The sequence below is a fragment of the Tachyglossus aculeatus genome, chromosome X1 (genome assembly GCF_015852505.1).
Source record: "Tachyglossus aculeatus isolate mTacAcu1 chromosome X1, mTacAcu1.pri, whole genome shotgun sequence".
NCBI classification, from domain to species: domain Eukaryota; kingdom Metazoa; phylum Chordata; class Mammalia; order Monotremata; family Tachyglossidae; genus Tachyglossus; species Tachyglossus aculeatus.
The window spans coordinates 23,701,473-23,717,804 of NC_052101.1; the positions used below are offsets into that span (position 1 = coordinate 23,701,473).

Consider the following 16,332-nt stretch of genomic DNA (forward strand, 5'->3'; position numbering starts at 1 on the left):
ACCTTAATATAAATAAATTACAGATATGTACATAAGTGGTGTGGGGCTGGGAGAGGGGATGAATTAAGGGAGCAACTCAGGGTGACGCAAAAGAGGAAAGGAGGGCTTAGTCAGGAAAGGCCTCTTGCAGGAGATGTGCCTTCAACAAAGCTTTGAAGAAGAGGAGAGTAACTGTCAGTTGTGAGGAGGGAGGGCATACCGGGACAGAGACAGGATATGGGCGAGGGGTCAGCAGCAAGATAGACAAATAACAGCACTCGCTATTAACAGAACTCTGAAATAAGCACTTGGGAGAGTAAAACATAACAGAGTTGGGAGACACATACCTTCCCACAAAGAGCTCACATTTTAAAGGGGAAATAGGACAGAAGATTCTTGCAGGTACTTATGATCTCTAGTGGAGTCACAACCTTACTGCATTTCTGTTTGTACAGCTCAAACTATTGAATTCCACTGCCCAAATAATTCTGGGAGGACCATACTCTCCAAAGATAAACTCTCTGTGCTGGAATAAATCAGAGAGCAGAAAGCAGAAGTTTGAAGACAAACTGCAGGCAGCACAGACAGGGCTCTGAGCTGACCACTAAAACATAATAATAATGATAATGATGGCATTTATTAAGTGCATACTATGTGCAAAGCACTGTTCTAAGCGCTAGGGAGGTTACAAGGTGATCAGGTTGTCCCACGGGGGCTCATTGTCTTAATCCCCATTTTACAGATGAGGTAACTGAGGCACAGAGAAGTTAAGTGACTTGCCCAAAATCACACAGCTGACAATTGGCGACTTCACTGAAGGACAAACACCTTCATTGGCTAGCTGGGTTCAGGGGAGCTGAGGCTTATGGAGCATTAGAAGTCTGGCAAAACCATGTGCTCTTCTTCTTCAGTAGAGTTCATTGAACAAAGCTGCCCAGAAGTTACTAGACTGCTTAGAACCAACAGACCAAAAACAAAAACACAAACTCTCAGGTGGAAAGGAGAGGTTCCTTCCCCAAAGTGCAAGACGGAAAATAATATTCCTAAAAAATAAAGTGATTAAGTGTTTCCTTCAATTTTTTCTCCTTAATTAAAACAATTAAAGCCACCCTGTTCAGAAGGAGAAAGCTCCTGTCAGAAGGTGTGAGGAAAACCACATCAGAGCTTTGGGCAGTGCTGTGTCATCTGGAACCAAAATCCTCTCTGAAGAGAGTTATTCCACAGCTTCATACACTTGACTGTGGCCGGGCTGCGAATTGAGCCTTGCACTGACTCCGGGGCTGTGGACAGCCGATAAGGAAGGAAAAGCATCCAGTCAAATCTTGATAAAAGTGGAATTAGTCCCTTCGTGCACACGGCTTTACAAAAAGTTTCCAAACAAAAAAAATCAATTAAGAAAAAAATAGGGATTAAGCAGTTCTCACAGCTCTGTGTGCTTTTTTTTTTTTTTTTTTGGTTTTTTGTTGTTGTTTACTTGGGAGGTTGATGTCTTGGGATTGGGGGCAAAAAGAAACTGCTGTTGTTGAGGGATTCACCCTGAACTGGATGTCATATCTTACTGGCCCAAAATTCTCAGGCACCGAGCACAGTCAATATGATCTCATATCAGAAACTCATCCAACAAAAACACATATGCTCTGTGTCCCCAATCCACTCCCCTCTCCACAAGAGTGCTCAGAGAATGACTTGACAAATTACTGCAAAAGAGCACTATCACTTTCATCTTATATAGGTGTTTACTGAGCATCCTTAATGTGCCAGTATACATAGCTCTAGATTTCAAGGGGACTGACATCTTAGACAAACGGGGAAAGTTTCCAATCTGCAGATTTTCTGGTGTGCCCTCAACATCAATTTAGCAGCTTAAAGCCAGGGGTGATTGGAGGGAGAGACAGGGATAGTATATACTATTACTTCTACTACTAGAAGTAATACCATTGATTGATTGTATTTTTACTGTCAGGACCCAGATGGACTCAAGAAGCAGCACACTGCAGAAGAAATCACACACAAACACCTCATATTTTCAATTCCCCACCTCCCTTAGACTGTAAACTCCCTGAGGGCAGGGATAGTGTTTTCCAACTGGAACTATACTGTCCTAAATGCTTAGCATAGTGCTCTGCACACAGTAGGCACTCAACAAATACCACAGATTGATTGAAATCAACTCTTAAACGTGTTTAAGAGTTGCACTGTGATCTTTGGAAATTTGGTATTTGCCCCATCCCCAACCACACAGCACTTATCTTTAATTTATAAATTATTTATATTAATGTCTGTCTCCCCCTCTAAATTGGAAGCTTGCTATGGATAGGGAACATGTCTGTAATTCTTTTGTATTGTACCAGTTATCTCATCTGTAAAATGGGGATTGAGACTGTGAGCCCCATGTGGGACAGACACCGTGTCCAACCCCATCTGCTTGTATCCACCCCACCACTTAGAATGGTGCCTGGCACATAGTAAGTGCTTAACAAATGCCATAATTATTATTACTCTACCAAGTATTTACTACAGCACTCTGCATAGGTAAGCACTCAAGTACTATTGAATGATTGATTAAATGGAGGAGAAATATTTCAGAAGTCACTTCTACCAAATTGAGGAAAAAATCAAAGTCCGGGGGCTTTCAAACTGCTAGGGCATGGCTGGCTGTTGTGGTGTGAAAGCATTCAGACCTGCTCAGTTAGGTCAGGGAAACTAGAATGCTTAGGTATGCACAGCGATCAGTGTCAAGGAAATATAAGTTATTCGAAAGGGGAAGCAAGAAACGATTAGAATAGAGAACCTAGGGAAATGGGAGGGCATGAGTTCCAGGAACTTGTTGAAACCAGACGAGCAGGGAATTGCCCAAGGTTGCAGAAATAGAAGGGCTAAAAAGGATAAAGGCTCCTTCCTAGCACTGACTGTAAACCAATGTGTACCAGAAGTCCTCTAGCCCTCTTATTACTGCTGCATACTCAGACCTCATCTCAGAGCTCCTTCGGGAAGGAAAATAACATGAGAAGGAAAAGCCCAAGCAGAGAACATTGCCATTCTAAGCCAGAATCAAAGACTACTGAGAAAATGGAAACCTCTTTTGGAGCATTATATTTGCTGCTGCTGATTACAGCATCTGATAAAGTGCTTACTATGTGTCAAGCACCATTCTAAGTGCTGAGGCAGGTATGAGTTATTAATTCACTCATTCATTCAATCATATTTATTGAGTGCCCACTGTGTGCAGAGAACTATACTAAGAGCTTGGGAGAGTACAATACAAGGAAGAGTATGCTGCCCCACATGGGATTCACAGTTTAAGTAGGAGGGAGAATGGGTAATGAATCTTCATTTTACAGATGCAGAAACTGAGCCACAGAGAAGTTAAGTGACAATAATAATAATAATAATAGTGGTATGCTAAGTGCTTACTATGTGGCAGGAACTGCACTAAGTGCTGGGGTAGATACAAGGTAATCAGGTTGGGCACAGTCCCTGTCCCCACATGGGGCTCTCAGTCTCAATCCCCATTTTACAGATGAGGTAACTGAGACACAGAGAATTGAGGTGACTTGCCCAAGATCACACAGCAGACAAGTGGTGGAGCCAGGATTAGAACCCATGACATTCCGATTCCCAGGCCCGTGTTCTACCCTCTATGCAATGCTGCTTCTCCAAGATCAAACAACAGATGAGTGGAGGAGCTGGTATTAGAGCCCAGGTCCTTGCTTTTTCCATTAAGCCATTCTGCTCTTCTATTCCAAGATTTCAGATAATTTCACCCACCTCATCCATCTACTAGAATAAAACTAATTACTACATTATATTAAAAATACACACACAATGGCATACATGACACCCTTCTGGTGGCCACAGGTTTAGAGGGGATAAATGCAGCAACTCAATTAAGCTATCTACTGTACTTTCCCTGCTCCCCAGAGTCTTCTCTCTTGGATGCACCTTCTGTTTTAAGTCAGGTTCCTCATGATGGGAAAGCTTTGTGACTGGGGGTGTTCCACAATGTTTTGGCATACTTTGCTCTTCAATATGTTAATGAAGCTTAATCCTTGGAGACTTCAAAATTTCAGTACAAACTGATGATTAACTGGCTCATCTTGCCACTTGAGCAAGAGAGACTGTGATTTCTCCAGGGGGCACGTAGCAGAACTGGAGGTGGGCACTTGGGATTGCATCATATGACTGCGGGGGTGGGAGCGTCATGTAGGAAAGTAATTTAACTCTTTTACCTCAACTTTGGTAGAATCATCATCAATCGTATTTATTGAGCGCTTACTATGTGCAGAGCACTGTACTAAGCGCTTGGGAAGTACAAATTGGCAACATATAGAGACAGTCCCTACCCAACAGTGGGCTCACAGTCTAAAAGAGTGGGCTCATAGTCTAAAAGAATCGAGAAGATACCCAGATAAGCTCAGAAACCAACAACACGACTGTCATGCAAACTGCACCTCTGTCGCAGCACTGACTAGGGACATTGGGAAGGAATGGAATCTTTGGAGTGAAGATCTCTGAAATTCATCTCACACAGGAGTTTGGTGTATGAAGAATTGAAAGTCACTCCAGATCAATGACATTTAATGTCCAGAGAGACATATCTACAGAGTCACTAATTTCAGGTTTGCAGTGTCTCAGGCAACAAAAGAATAAAAAAAAGTCATTCATTCAATCATATTTACTGAGCTCTTACTGTGTGCAGAGCACTGTACTAAGCACTTGGTGGGAAAGTATGTTGCAACTATAAAAAGTGACATTCCCTGCCCACGAGCTCACAGTCTATAGTGATAAAATAGAATGTCTCCCAATACCAAGTAATCTCTTAAAAAACAAAAAAAACCAAAACACCACTTTTTCCCTGAAAAGTCCTTTTCACTGTGGGCAGGAAATGTGTCTACCAACTCTGTTATATTGTACTCTTTCAAGGGCTAATACAGTGCTCTGCATACAGTAGGCGCTCAATAAATAGTTGATTGATTTGAAAAGAGTTTGAGGGGTCTGCAGTATCTAAGGAAAGAGGTGAGGTGAGAGTGGTGCACATCACATCTTTCTCACTCTCAAAACTATCCCAGACTGGCATCACTGGCTCTTCTTGAGTTACACAGAAAGTTTAAAGAGGCACTAACAAAATGGTCCAGAAATGGGGCGATTCAGTGCTCAGAAGCCAATTAGGGGAGACTCCGTGGTATGGGAGTATCTTTTTTGAGATGGGGTGTTAATAAACTGTTCTGAGATGGTCATTGTCCTCTGACCCTGCAGGACAGACAATTCTCTCGCAGCTGAATTACAAGTTCCAAGGCTGACCCAAGCAGCATGAAAATTCCAGGACAGTGCCGGATTTCTGTCTGTCCTTGATGTCTAGGCCTGGACCAAAGACAATCATGGCAGCTCTGTATAATGAGAGAAACTAAGATGGCCCTTCTGTCCACAGCCCTTTCCCCTACCATATGTACCAAAAACCATCCTTGTCAAGTTTCTAGGACATGACTGAATTCATTTCTACAATGTCACTTGCAGAAATGCAGAAAAACTGGCAGTCTGCGCTGTAAGGGTGAACCAGAAAAATGAAGTGTCTTTCAACAGTACCAATGGTCTAGAGGCTCAAAAGTAAAATCCAGTTGACAGCACTACCATCCTCCCTATCTCTGAAGTCTACAACCTTGCATTTTCCTTGACTCCTCTCAACTCCCAAATTCAATCTGTCTCTAAATCCTGTCAGGTTTTCTTCACTCTCCCCAGCTTCACATTTTTCTTTCCATCCAAAAACTCACTCCCTTGATCCAGGAGCTTATTCTATCCCAACTCAATTATCTCAATCAGCTTTCCCACTGTTTTCCCTGCCTCCATCTCTCCCTTCTCCAGTCCACATTTCACTCTGCTGCCCAGATCATTTTCCTAAAATGGCTTTCTGCACAGGTCTCCGCATTCAGCACAAAGGTTCCCCATTCTTGAACACATCAGGCAAAAACACCTAACGTTTGGCTTTAAGACATTTAATCATCTCTCTCTCCCTCCCACCTATCCACTCTTCACCCAGTACACCCAGCTCACTCTCTTCATTCTCTCTAATTCACCTACTCAGTGTGCCTCATTCTTGACTCTCCCACTTCCAATCCTTTGTTTGAGCCCTTTCTGTTACCTCCTGCCCTTCTCTTTCAAATCCACTATACTTCACCTTTCCTCATCTTCAAAGCCCTTATGACATCCTACCTTAAACCTTAACTTATCAAGCAAAAACTCCTCACTCTCGGCTTCAAGGCTCTCTCCATCACCTCACCCCCTCCTACCTCACCTCCCTTCTCTCCTTCTACAGCCCACCCACACCCTCTGTTCCTCTGCCACTAACCTCCTCACTGCACCTCATTCTCACCTGTCCCACCGTCGACCCTCGACCCATGTCCTCCCCCTGGCCTGGAATGCCCTCCCTCCACACATCCGCCAAGCTAGCACTCTTCCACCCTTCAAAGCCCTACTGAGAGCTCACCTCCTCCAAGAGGCCTTCCCAGTCTGAGCCCCCTTTTTCCTCTCTTCCTCCCCATCCCCCCCACCCTACCTCCTTCTCCTCCCCACGGCACCTGTATATTTGTTTGTACAGATTTATCACTCTATTTTACTTGTACATATTTACTATTCTATGATGTACATTTAGCTTTAATTCTATTTGTTCTGACAACTTACCTGTCCATATGTTTTGTTTTGTTGTCTGTCTCCCCTTTCTAGACTGTGAGCCCATTGTTGGGTAGGGACCATCTCTATATGTTGCCAACTTGAACATCCCAAGCGCTTAGTACAGTGCTCTGCACACAGTAAACACTCAATAAATCCAATTAAATGAATGAATTAACCAAGAGACTTTCCCCACTGAATTTTTCTTTCCCACCGATCATATCCTCCCAACTACTACATCAGCACTTTAGTGTCACCTTTGCATATAGGCACTCATAACTACCCATAACAATTCTGTAAATATTCAAGCAATTATTCATATATCCATCTCTCAATTTTCTCTCCTCCTATCTGTAAATTATTTTGAGGGTCTCTCATTCACTAGATGGAAAGTTCTTCAAGGGTAAGGATCATGTCTATTTCTATTATACCCTCTCAAGGGCCTACAAGCAGTAAGCACTCGATAAATGCTACTGATCGATTGAAATCAGCTCCATTTCCCTAGGAAAGTCAAGCATCTCACTTGTGAAGAATTTAAATCCCAGCTATCAAAAAAATCACAGAACCATTGCCTATGCATATGTATTTGAACTAATCTGCCACATACCTGCATGAAGAAACTGCAAACATGAATATTAAAACACCCAGCTCTTCCCAACCCTGTCTCCCTTCTCCAGCTCCAAGAATCAAATGCAAGTGGTAAATAGAGATATACAGTGTAAATCAGTCAAAATATTCACAGGTGAAATTCTAGCTGCATATTCCTGTGATTAATACGGCATTTTGCAAAGTGAGTGAGAACCTGCCTGAGAAAAGCCTCTCCATTCCCAATCCAACTGCTATTTCCGTTCCATGAGTCACTAAAACTTTCCTTGATTAAAAAATTGACTCTTCAATCTGAACAGAATTAAGAAACCCCACAATAAACTTAAAGAAGAGAGCTACCATGGATTGTCTAAAGAAACTAAGTCCCAACTCTTGCCCTGTCTCTTTACTCTTCCAAATGAGTCAACTTTGTCCCAAGTCCCTACCGAAAAAAAAACAAAAAAAACCCTCTTGTTTTGGTGTCTGGAGTGTCTGTTCCCACATACTTATTTTGATGATAAATCTCTGAGGAGTTACTGAAGAAGAGACATTTAAACCACTTGACAGACTGTCAAAAATGATTGCATTATTCTAATGTGTGAGCAAACTTTTAATATTTGGGTCACAGCTGAAGGGCAGTTGAGTTTACCTTGCTTTTTAAAGAGGTTGCTCCGGACAATCTCATTCATCGACTGCACTTTTTGCTTCTGGAGTTTAATTGGTGGAATACAAGTATAAAATTCATACAGGAGCTGGCTGCAGAAACAAAAACAACGATATTCCCATAACTAAAATTTAAATGTCAAGAAGGTAAAACAACCAAATTAAAAAAAAAACAACCTTCCCCAAAGTTACTGGCATGTTCAGTGTTCCTGTTAACTCTGGAATTATGTCCTTGGCAAACTTGACATTAGCATTTGCATGCCTTAATCAATGCCTATACACAACTATTTCTTCTGACATCATTATGTCCTACCCAGACATTCAAAATTCCCACAGAGCAGTCTGTTCAAAATGCATAGGGAAAACACACATCAAGGAAAACCTAAGTTTATATTCACTCCAGAGACCCATCACCAGGGAGATGTAGTAAAGAAAATAAATATGTAGATTATATGTAGATTATTTTTACCCAAATGTTGTAGCAGCAGTATCTGGCAGCTGGAGTTCAAATTTTCTCATTAAAGTAAGCCACCCTCTGTACTTGTCCACAAGTACCTTGAGGTGTGGGATGGGGATGGAGTTTGTGGGCCTCTTTGAACACTGGCTCTGATATCCTAACAGGACCAGTGGTGCACAATTGAGTCCTAGTTAGGTAATTACCCAAGCAGCTCTCACTAGTTGGTTGGCCTCCACCGGTTCTCTAATCTAAGAAAAGGAAGTCACCTGAAGGAGACTGACAAAGAAGGGAGTCCCATAGTTCTGTTGGTTGGACCTCCTGAAAATCTGGAGGTGGCAAAGATCATCAAAGCTTATGAACTATGCTGAGGAATAGCAGGGGAGGGACATGGGGATATCTTAATAATAATAATAATAATGGCATTTGTTAAGTGCTTACTACATGCTGAGCACTGTTCTAAGCGCTGGAGTAGATACAAGGCAATCAGGTTGTCCCATGTGGGACTCACATTAATTCCCATTTTACAAATAAGGTAACTGAGGCACAGAGAAGTTAAATGACTTGCTCAAGGTCACACAGAGGACAAGTGGCAGAGCAGGGATTAGAAACCACGTCCTCTGACTCCCAAGCCCGTGCTCTTTCCACTAAGCCATGCTGCTTCTCAAATACTGCCATTTCCATAAGAGTGATATTTAAAGTGGAGGTGACACCAATACACAAATTCCAAACCTAGCACGTTGCTCATATTTCCCATCCAGGTCTTCTACCCACACATCCACATGGGACAGGGACTTCATCCTTTCCTTCTTTGTTTTGTTCTCCAGGCACTTAGTACAGTTCTCTAGACTCTGAAAAAGGCTGTCAATGATGTTTATGGTGCAAGAGGCAATCAGCTAAACACTGAACAGCCTGAAAAAGTTACTTGGAAAAAGCAGGGGCCTGGGAGCTGGGAGACCTGGGTTGTGATCCTGGCTCTGCCACATATCTGTTGTGTGAAGTTAGGCAAGTCACTCAACTTCTTTGTTTTTCAGTTTCCTTATAGTAAAATGGAAATTAATACCTGTTTTATTTCCCTCTTAGAGCTCTATGTGGGTCAGGGATTTCATCTGATTTGATTATCTTGTGTCTACTCCAGTGCTTAGTAGAGTCCTTGGCACATAATGAGTGCTTATTGAATACCATAATTATTATAAACACACCAATCTCTAAATCCAACGCATCTTAGAAATACCACCTGCTGGGCAGGTGTGTTCTGGCTCCTAAAAATAATAATAATAGTAATAATAATAATAATGGTACTTATTTCAGGATTACTACATGTCAAGTACTGTACTAAACACTAGAGTAGAATCAGGGTGGTCATGTTGGACGCAGTCCCTCTCCAACATGGAGTTCCCAGTCCAAGTAGAAAAGAGTAGGATTTAATTTCCATTTCATAGATGAGGAAACTGAGGCATAGAGAAGTAACTCACCCAAAGTCACACATCTTCCCTCTAGACTGTAACCTCATTGTGGCAGAGAACATGTCTACCAATTCTTATGTACTGTACTCTCTCAAGTGCTTAGTACAGTGCTCTACACAGAGTAAGTGCTCAATGAATACTATTGATGACGATGATAAATTGGCAGAGCCAGGATTGGAACCCAGGTTCTCTAACTTCCAGGCCTATGTTCTTTCCACTAGTCTATGCTGCTCCCTATTTTTGATTATTCTACCTCTGGGACAGCATATTAAAAAGCCAGATATCTTCTCTGTTTTTGGATCTTAGACACATATCACTAACATATACAACCCCAGATTTAAACTCTTTATCAGTCCCCTCCTGGGCAAGACCACCCAAGCCGTAGAAACCACTTCTCTGATGACCCAGAAAACCTCCTGGGCATTGCTCACCTTAGTAACTTGGCATCAAAGACAGTTTCCACATCATGGAGGACGGATGGTATGTACTTCAAAGCTGCCACCTGAAGTGAGAAGGAAAATGAGTGTTAATCCTATTTCTGCCTGAGGACATGGGAAAATGAAAGCAAAATTGTACGAATGTTCCAAGATCGCACACAGGAAACACTATTCCAGCTCTGGGGGCGGCTGAGCAAAATTGTCTCTGCGACAATTCCTCTGGAAAAGCCAGACTCTGCAGAGTTCATTTTGAGAAAACTATATAATCGGTAGTTTGGGGCTTCCTGTACTGGAAAGAAAGCTGTCTCCACAATCAGTTTGTCTCAGAGGAGAGAAACAAATACATGCTGGGGCTTAAATGCAAAATAGTTGAGGTAATCCCAAAAGACACTGACAGAAAGCAAGAGTCATTGTTCAGAGATTCATAGTCAAGATGGGGATCATTTGATAAGAAATGGTTAAAGTGGAAAATTCTCTGATTTTTGTTCGATCATACAATTCTAGAATAGGATAGTACACCCTAAGTGTGCAGCATGTCATAGCTGTAAATCCACTAGGGGTTATGACTATGTAGAAGAGACTCAGCTCCTGATAACTGGTTGTAACATGCCAAAAAAAAAATTTCCAACTCCCATGAATCTCTGGGACAGCCTTTGGTGTTATGGTGTTTCAACATTGCAGGGGCATCACAAGGATGGTTCCACAGTAGTGTTTCCTACCTGTACTTCAACACAAATAAAACACCTGTGTAGCCCTTTACTCGTTAGGAAACTGTTGACCAAGGAATTTCATACCCAACCTCATTTACTCATCTTGTCGCTCATTAAAGTATCCCTCACTCCCCATCTCGCCCTGAAGAGCTAATTTTTTCCCCATTTCCCTATGTACTCCTGCCTGCCCCATCAGCCTCTGTGTCCCCAAATTCCCCCCTGAACTCCCCCCCCACTACACACTACCTGGTACTGATCTGTTTTGTTGTAACCTATGTCCCTGCTTCACCCAGACCGTTCCTCAGGTGCAGATCCCAGGACCATGACAACTGCAGAGACTGAACCAAACTGGAGATGGGGAGAAGATTTCTCCTCCCCTCCCTGCATTCCAACCCGGCCCAGTTCATTCCCTGCATCTGTGACAATCCCAGGGGCTGCTTCAGGTGAAGGAGCAGGCAGTGGCTATAATGAAACAAGTGTTTGTTTTGTTTTGTTTTTAAATACCACACTAGGTAGGGTGAGGAGGGAGAGGGAAAGGGGATAAAGGATGGAAGAATCGCATAGTCACGTACAGGAAATGAATACATCCAGTTTGAAAGTCTAGGGGTAGAGGGAAGGAAGATAAGCAGAAGGTCAAGAGTTAGAGCAGGAAAATCTGATTGAAAAGAGGGAGTTTGGTGGGTACCTGGTCTCCAGGCAGGGACTCCAAGGAAGCCAGGTACAACTATTTCACTTCTACTGAAGTTAAGAACAACAAACTGCTAAGATTACACCTTCCTCCACCCACGACCAGTTGTTGGTCACCTAATGAAATATCTCTGGACTGAAATGCTTCTCCTGAGAGATCATCTCATCCCAGCCCTGGCTGCCTGGAAAATGAATACCAAACCAGCCATGACTGGTGGTTTCTGTACTCTTTAAAGATCTCCAGCAATGGAGACTCTATAACTTCCATTGGTAGTCAGCTTCAATGTTTCAAAACCTTACTGAACAAGGGGCTCTTCCTTAAATTTAACTAAACTCTAGGTTTTCACCTCCCAGGCCCTTTCATCCTAGGCTCTGGACAGACAGAGACAGTAGCCCTTCTCCTCCCCTACACTGGACAGGATTTCAATTCGAGGCATGCTATTTCCTATTTAGAAAACACTCCCTTCACACATCACTCTCTTCTCTGGACTGCATGCATTTGTGCCATGAGACACGCCCTCCCTCTGTGCCCCACATACCCATTTCTCAGAAAGGCAGGATAGTTAAATGAGCATACTGATTAATCAAATAGAAGGTAGACTCCCCTGGCCATTAAAGAACCTTAAAAGTTTTATTTGACAAATTCAGAAACCCTGCAAAACCAGGACACCTGCTCAATTAATTTGATTGTCACTATTTGTAAAAATATTTAAATTTGTACCATACTCTCATATGCTAATACAGAACTCCAGTTTCATAGCAATGCCCCTATTGACCTGAAAAAAAACCACATGCCTATGGGTCTGAACCAGGTTAATGAAAATACACTTAGTTGGGGCCTTATTTTCAGTGAGACATATGCGAGCATTCTAGACTCGGTGTGTGTATATGTGTGTTTCATTTTTGTTTTAGTTGCACCCTTACATATAATAGCTGTTCTTTGTATTTAGAGATGATCTCTTCAACATAAATCAAAATACGGAATCCTAAACCTGAGTCACTTTTTGGGATCCGAGCCCCTACCCCTGGAGTAAAGAACATCCATGAACAGTTAAAAATCACTGGCAGATCAAATGTATGCAGAACTCCAGAACCCCATGAAAAATCAATCAATCAATCAATCGTATTTATTGAGCGCTTACTATGTGCAGAGCACTGTACTAAGTGCTTGGGAAGTACAAATTGGCATCACATAGAGACAGTCCCTACCCAACAGTGGGCTCACAGTCTAAAAGAAAAAATCCAGGCAAATTTCAGCTGTGGCTTTCTTCTGCCATCCAAAACCAAAGGAACATCTGGCAGTCCTATTTCAAGTCCATCTGTGCCCCTAGGCCTACTTCCCTATGTCATGCTTTACTCCTGCACATTTTCTCTTGGCAGGTAAGAGGCACAGAGGCTTCAACAGTTAAACACTCACTGAACCGCATGTCAGTCACATTGAAATCTTCAGTTAAGTGAGGGAGAAGAAAGAGTGGCACTTTAGTCATTACCTTCCTAGGGCAAATCAGCCCCTCCAGTGCTTGGGTCATTTTCCTGGAATTTGAGCCCAGCATTTCCCGGCAGGATTCAGGGCAGAGGCATTAAGCCACAGAGCCGGGGAAGCTCAGGAGCTGGGTCTCCACTTTCATATGAAATTCCTTCAGCTGTTCTTAAGGGCCAGAGGCAGGGAGAGAAGGCACTCTAAAAAGCTCCAATTTGGCAGAGGAGCAAACAGCCTATCTGTCACCTTTGACATGGAGTATGTTATCAACTCAATGGGAAAGCATGAAACTTCCATCCTGCCCCTGCTGCCTCTTGGATGAATGTGAAATCTGTTATTTTCCTTTCCAACAAAGATCTTTCTATGCAGATTCCAGTCATCTGGTGCTGGCCATGTGGCACCTAAGCCCTGATCTCCATGCCAAACAAACCATGCACAAGTGAAACTGTTAGTGAGCAGACTGTGTCGGGAAGTGGGGGACAGGGGTGGGAGCAGAAATAAGGTGGGATCAACCCAGCCTTTCTTCTCTTCCTCATCATCATCAATTGAGCTCCTACTGTGTGCACAGGAATACGGTGGGTCCTTGGGGAACATATACTAAAAAAAAGGCATAATTTCTCCCTCCAAGGAGATTATAGTTTAGTAGTTTAGCGAAGCAGTGGGGCCTAGTGGAAGCAGCACGGGCCTGGGAGTAAGAAGGGCCTGGGTTCTAATCCTGACTTCACCACTTGTCTGCTTTGTGACCTTGGGCAAGTCACTTAACTTCTCTTTGCCTCAATTTCCTTTAACTGCAAAGCGGGGATTCAATTACTGATCTCCCTCTTAGTTAGACTGTGAACCCCATGTGGGACTTGATTACCTTGTATCTACCCCTTAAAGTGCTTGGCACCTAGTAAGCACCAAACAAATACAACAGTTACTATTAGGGGAGACAAACAGACACAATTTGCCAAGCATATGTAGACTGAGTGAGACGATGGGTACATAATGATAAACACAAGAAATAATAGATGCCAACAGATATCAAGTCTTCATCACCAAGTAGTTTTTCCCTTTGTAGTTTTGAATATCCATGCTCCATTATCTGTATACCATTTTGGCTACCATGGAATGCAGTTTTGCCTAACTTCAGTCAGGAAAACATACACTGCCTTTCAGTTATTGTATCCATAGTTCATTAGCATTATATCGTGCCAAAAACTGATTGTAATTATTTAAAGTTCATTGTTCCTAGATTCTTATGATGAAATTTAAATAGTTTCAATGTGTAATGACAATGACTACTGGTATAGTAACAGAGGGACAGTGTAAAGAGTTGCCCAGTTCATGTTTATGGAACACAAACAGCCTTAAAACTTCACCCAGTGTTCACAAAGTGGGGCAGTCCTTAACCCTTCTTTATTCTTCCTTCAGTCTTACCAATTTACTCTGTACTTCCCAATGGGGCCCTCAAAAAATGCTGCTACTACCATTAATTACTACCATCAACTGCAGTTTTGTCCATTGGGATATTTTTGGGATCCCAAATCTAGTGGTTGGCTGGGAAAATCTGAGGGGATAACATGATCAGGAGGGTTAGTTATGGGAAGCAGCATGGCTCAGTGGAAAGAGCAAGGGCTTGGGATTCAGAGGTCTTGGGTTCTAATCCTGACTCCGCCACTTGTCAGCTGTGTGACTTTGAGCAAGTCTCTTAATTTCTCTGTGCCTCAGTTACCTCATCTGTAAAATGGGAATTAAGACTGTGAGCTCCATGTGGGACAACCTGATTACCTTGTATTCTCCCCAGCACTTAGAACAGTGCTTGGCACATAGTAAACGCTTAACAAATACCATTATTATTATTAAATAATGCTTCCTGGTGGAGGTGACTTTTTAGGATATCTTGGAAGGAGGGCAGAGATGTGATTTGGCAAATCTGAGAGATGACGGTGCTCTAGTAAGGAGGAAAGAGTTGGCAATGAACTGAAGAAATTCATGCAAAGCTACGCAGCATACATACAAAATAAATAAAAACCAAACATATGCATAAACTTAAAAGTGAACACATAACTGGCTCCTGAATATATTATGGGTCTGAACTACTCTAACTGCCTGTTTAATTTCAATTTTCCCTTAAACATATTAATCACTTTGGGACTCCTAGTAAGAGAAAATGCCTTGCCCTCCTACGCACTGAGCCTGGAATCTTGACTACACTCTTTCATGGGGAACAGTCATTTCAGATTCATGAGATGGACATATTTAAATTCAACTCTCAACCCAGAATCAATTTTTCAACTTAGCACGATGACAAATGTGAAATATCCCAAAGAGTCTCAGCTATTGACTACAAAGTAAACATGAGGGGAATTTCTGTTTTTTTTGTTGTTTTGAAAATAAGCCAAGCCTCTCCGAATGATACAACTCATCATGAATCTAGCAGTTGTTTTATTTGCTTGTTTTTTTCTTTTTTATAGTATCTATTAAGTGCTTACTATGTGCCAGGCACTGTACTAAGCGTTCGGGTAGCTCCAAGCTAATCAGGTTGGCTACAGCCCATGTCCCACATGGGGCTCACAGTTTTAATCCTCACTTTACAGATGAGGCACAGAGAAGTTAAGTGACTTGCCCATGGTCACACAACAGACAAGCTGTCCTGTTTCATCAATAAGCTTCTAGCTAGAAAGGGGCCCTCATCTTCAAGGTTACTCTACCATCCGCAACCCAAGAGGGCTACAGAGAGTGAGAATTCAGTGTGATGTGGAGGATGTAAGGGAAGTGAGGCAAGGACAGGAGCGAGAAAAGGAGAGGAGATGAAGAAGACAGTGTCTGATGCTGGACCCCACTAGAATTGTCTTGGACTTAGTGGGTCCATATTAGTCATAAAGTATTGGGTGTTATTTATGAAGCGTTACCCTTATGCTTACTACTATCTGTCAAACAAACTCTAAAATGTCATTAATTCTAACAAAGCTGGAAAGTGACATCATAGTAATGAATATTTAATTTAGCAACTAAAAAAATAAACTTGATTAAAAAAATGAAGCTTTTTTGCATTTACTCATTGATTTAGATAAATGTACTTGGGTTTTCATGATCAACAATACATCACAGAGTGCCTCCTAAATGTTTGGTAGTAAATTCAGTGAAACTAATGAAGTCTTACTAATAGGCCTCTTCACTCCAGCCTTCGGCTATTAAATCTTCCCTGAGATATAAAAGTCAGACC

General features: G+C 42.2%; 1 protein-coding gene across 1 annotated transcript in view; it reads right to left on the reverse strand.

Moving 5' to 3' along the window:
- LOC119949834 (dedicator of cytokinesis protein 2-like) overlaps positions 1 to 16,332 on the reverse strand; it is a 381,064-nt gene that overhangs the window by 250,970 nt on the left and 113,762 nt on the right. The window contains exons 36-37 of the mRNA XM_038771675.1: positions 10,242 to 10,312; positions 7,877 to 7,983 (exon numbers count right to left, since the gene is read on the reverse strand). Of these exons, the coding sequence (XP_038627603.1) occupies positions 7,877 to 7,983; positions 10,242 to 10,312 (178 nt within the window). The remainder of the gene's footprint in view (positions 1 to 7,876; positions 7,984 to 10,241; positions 10,313 to 16,332) is intronic.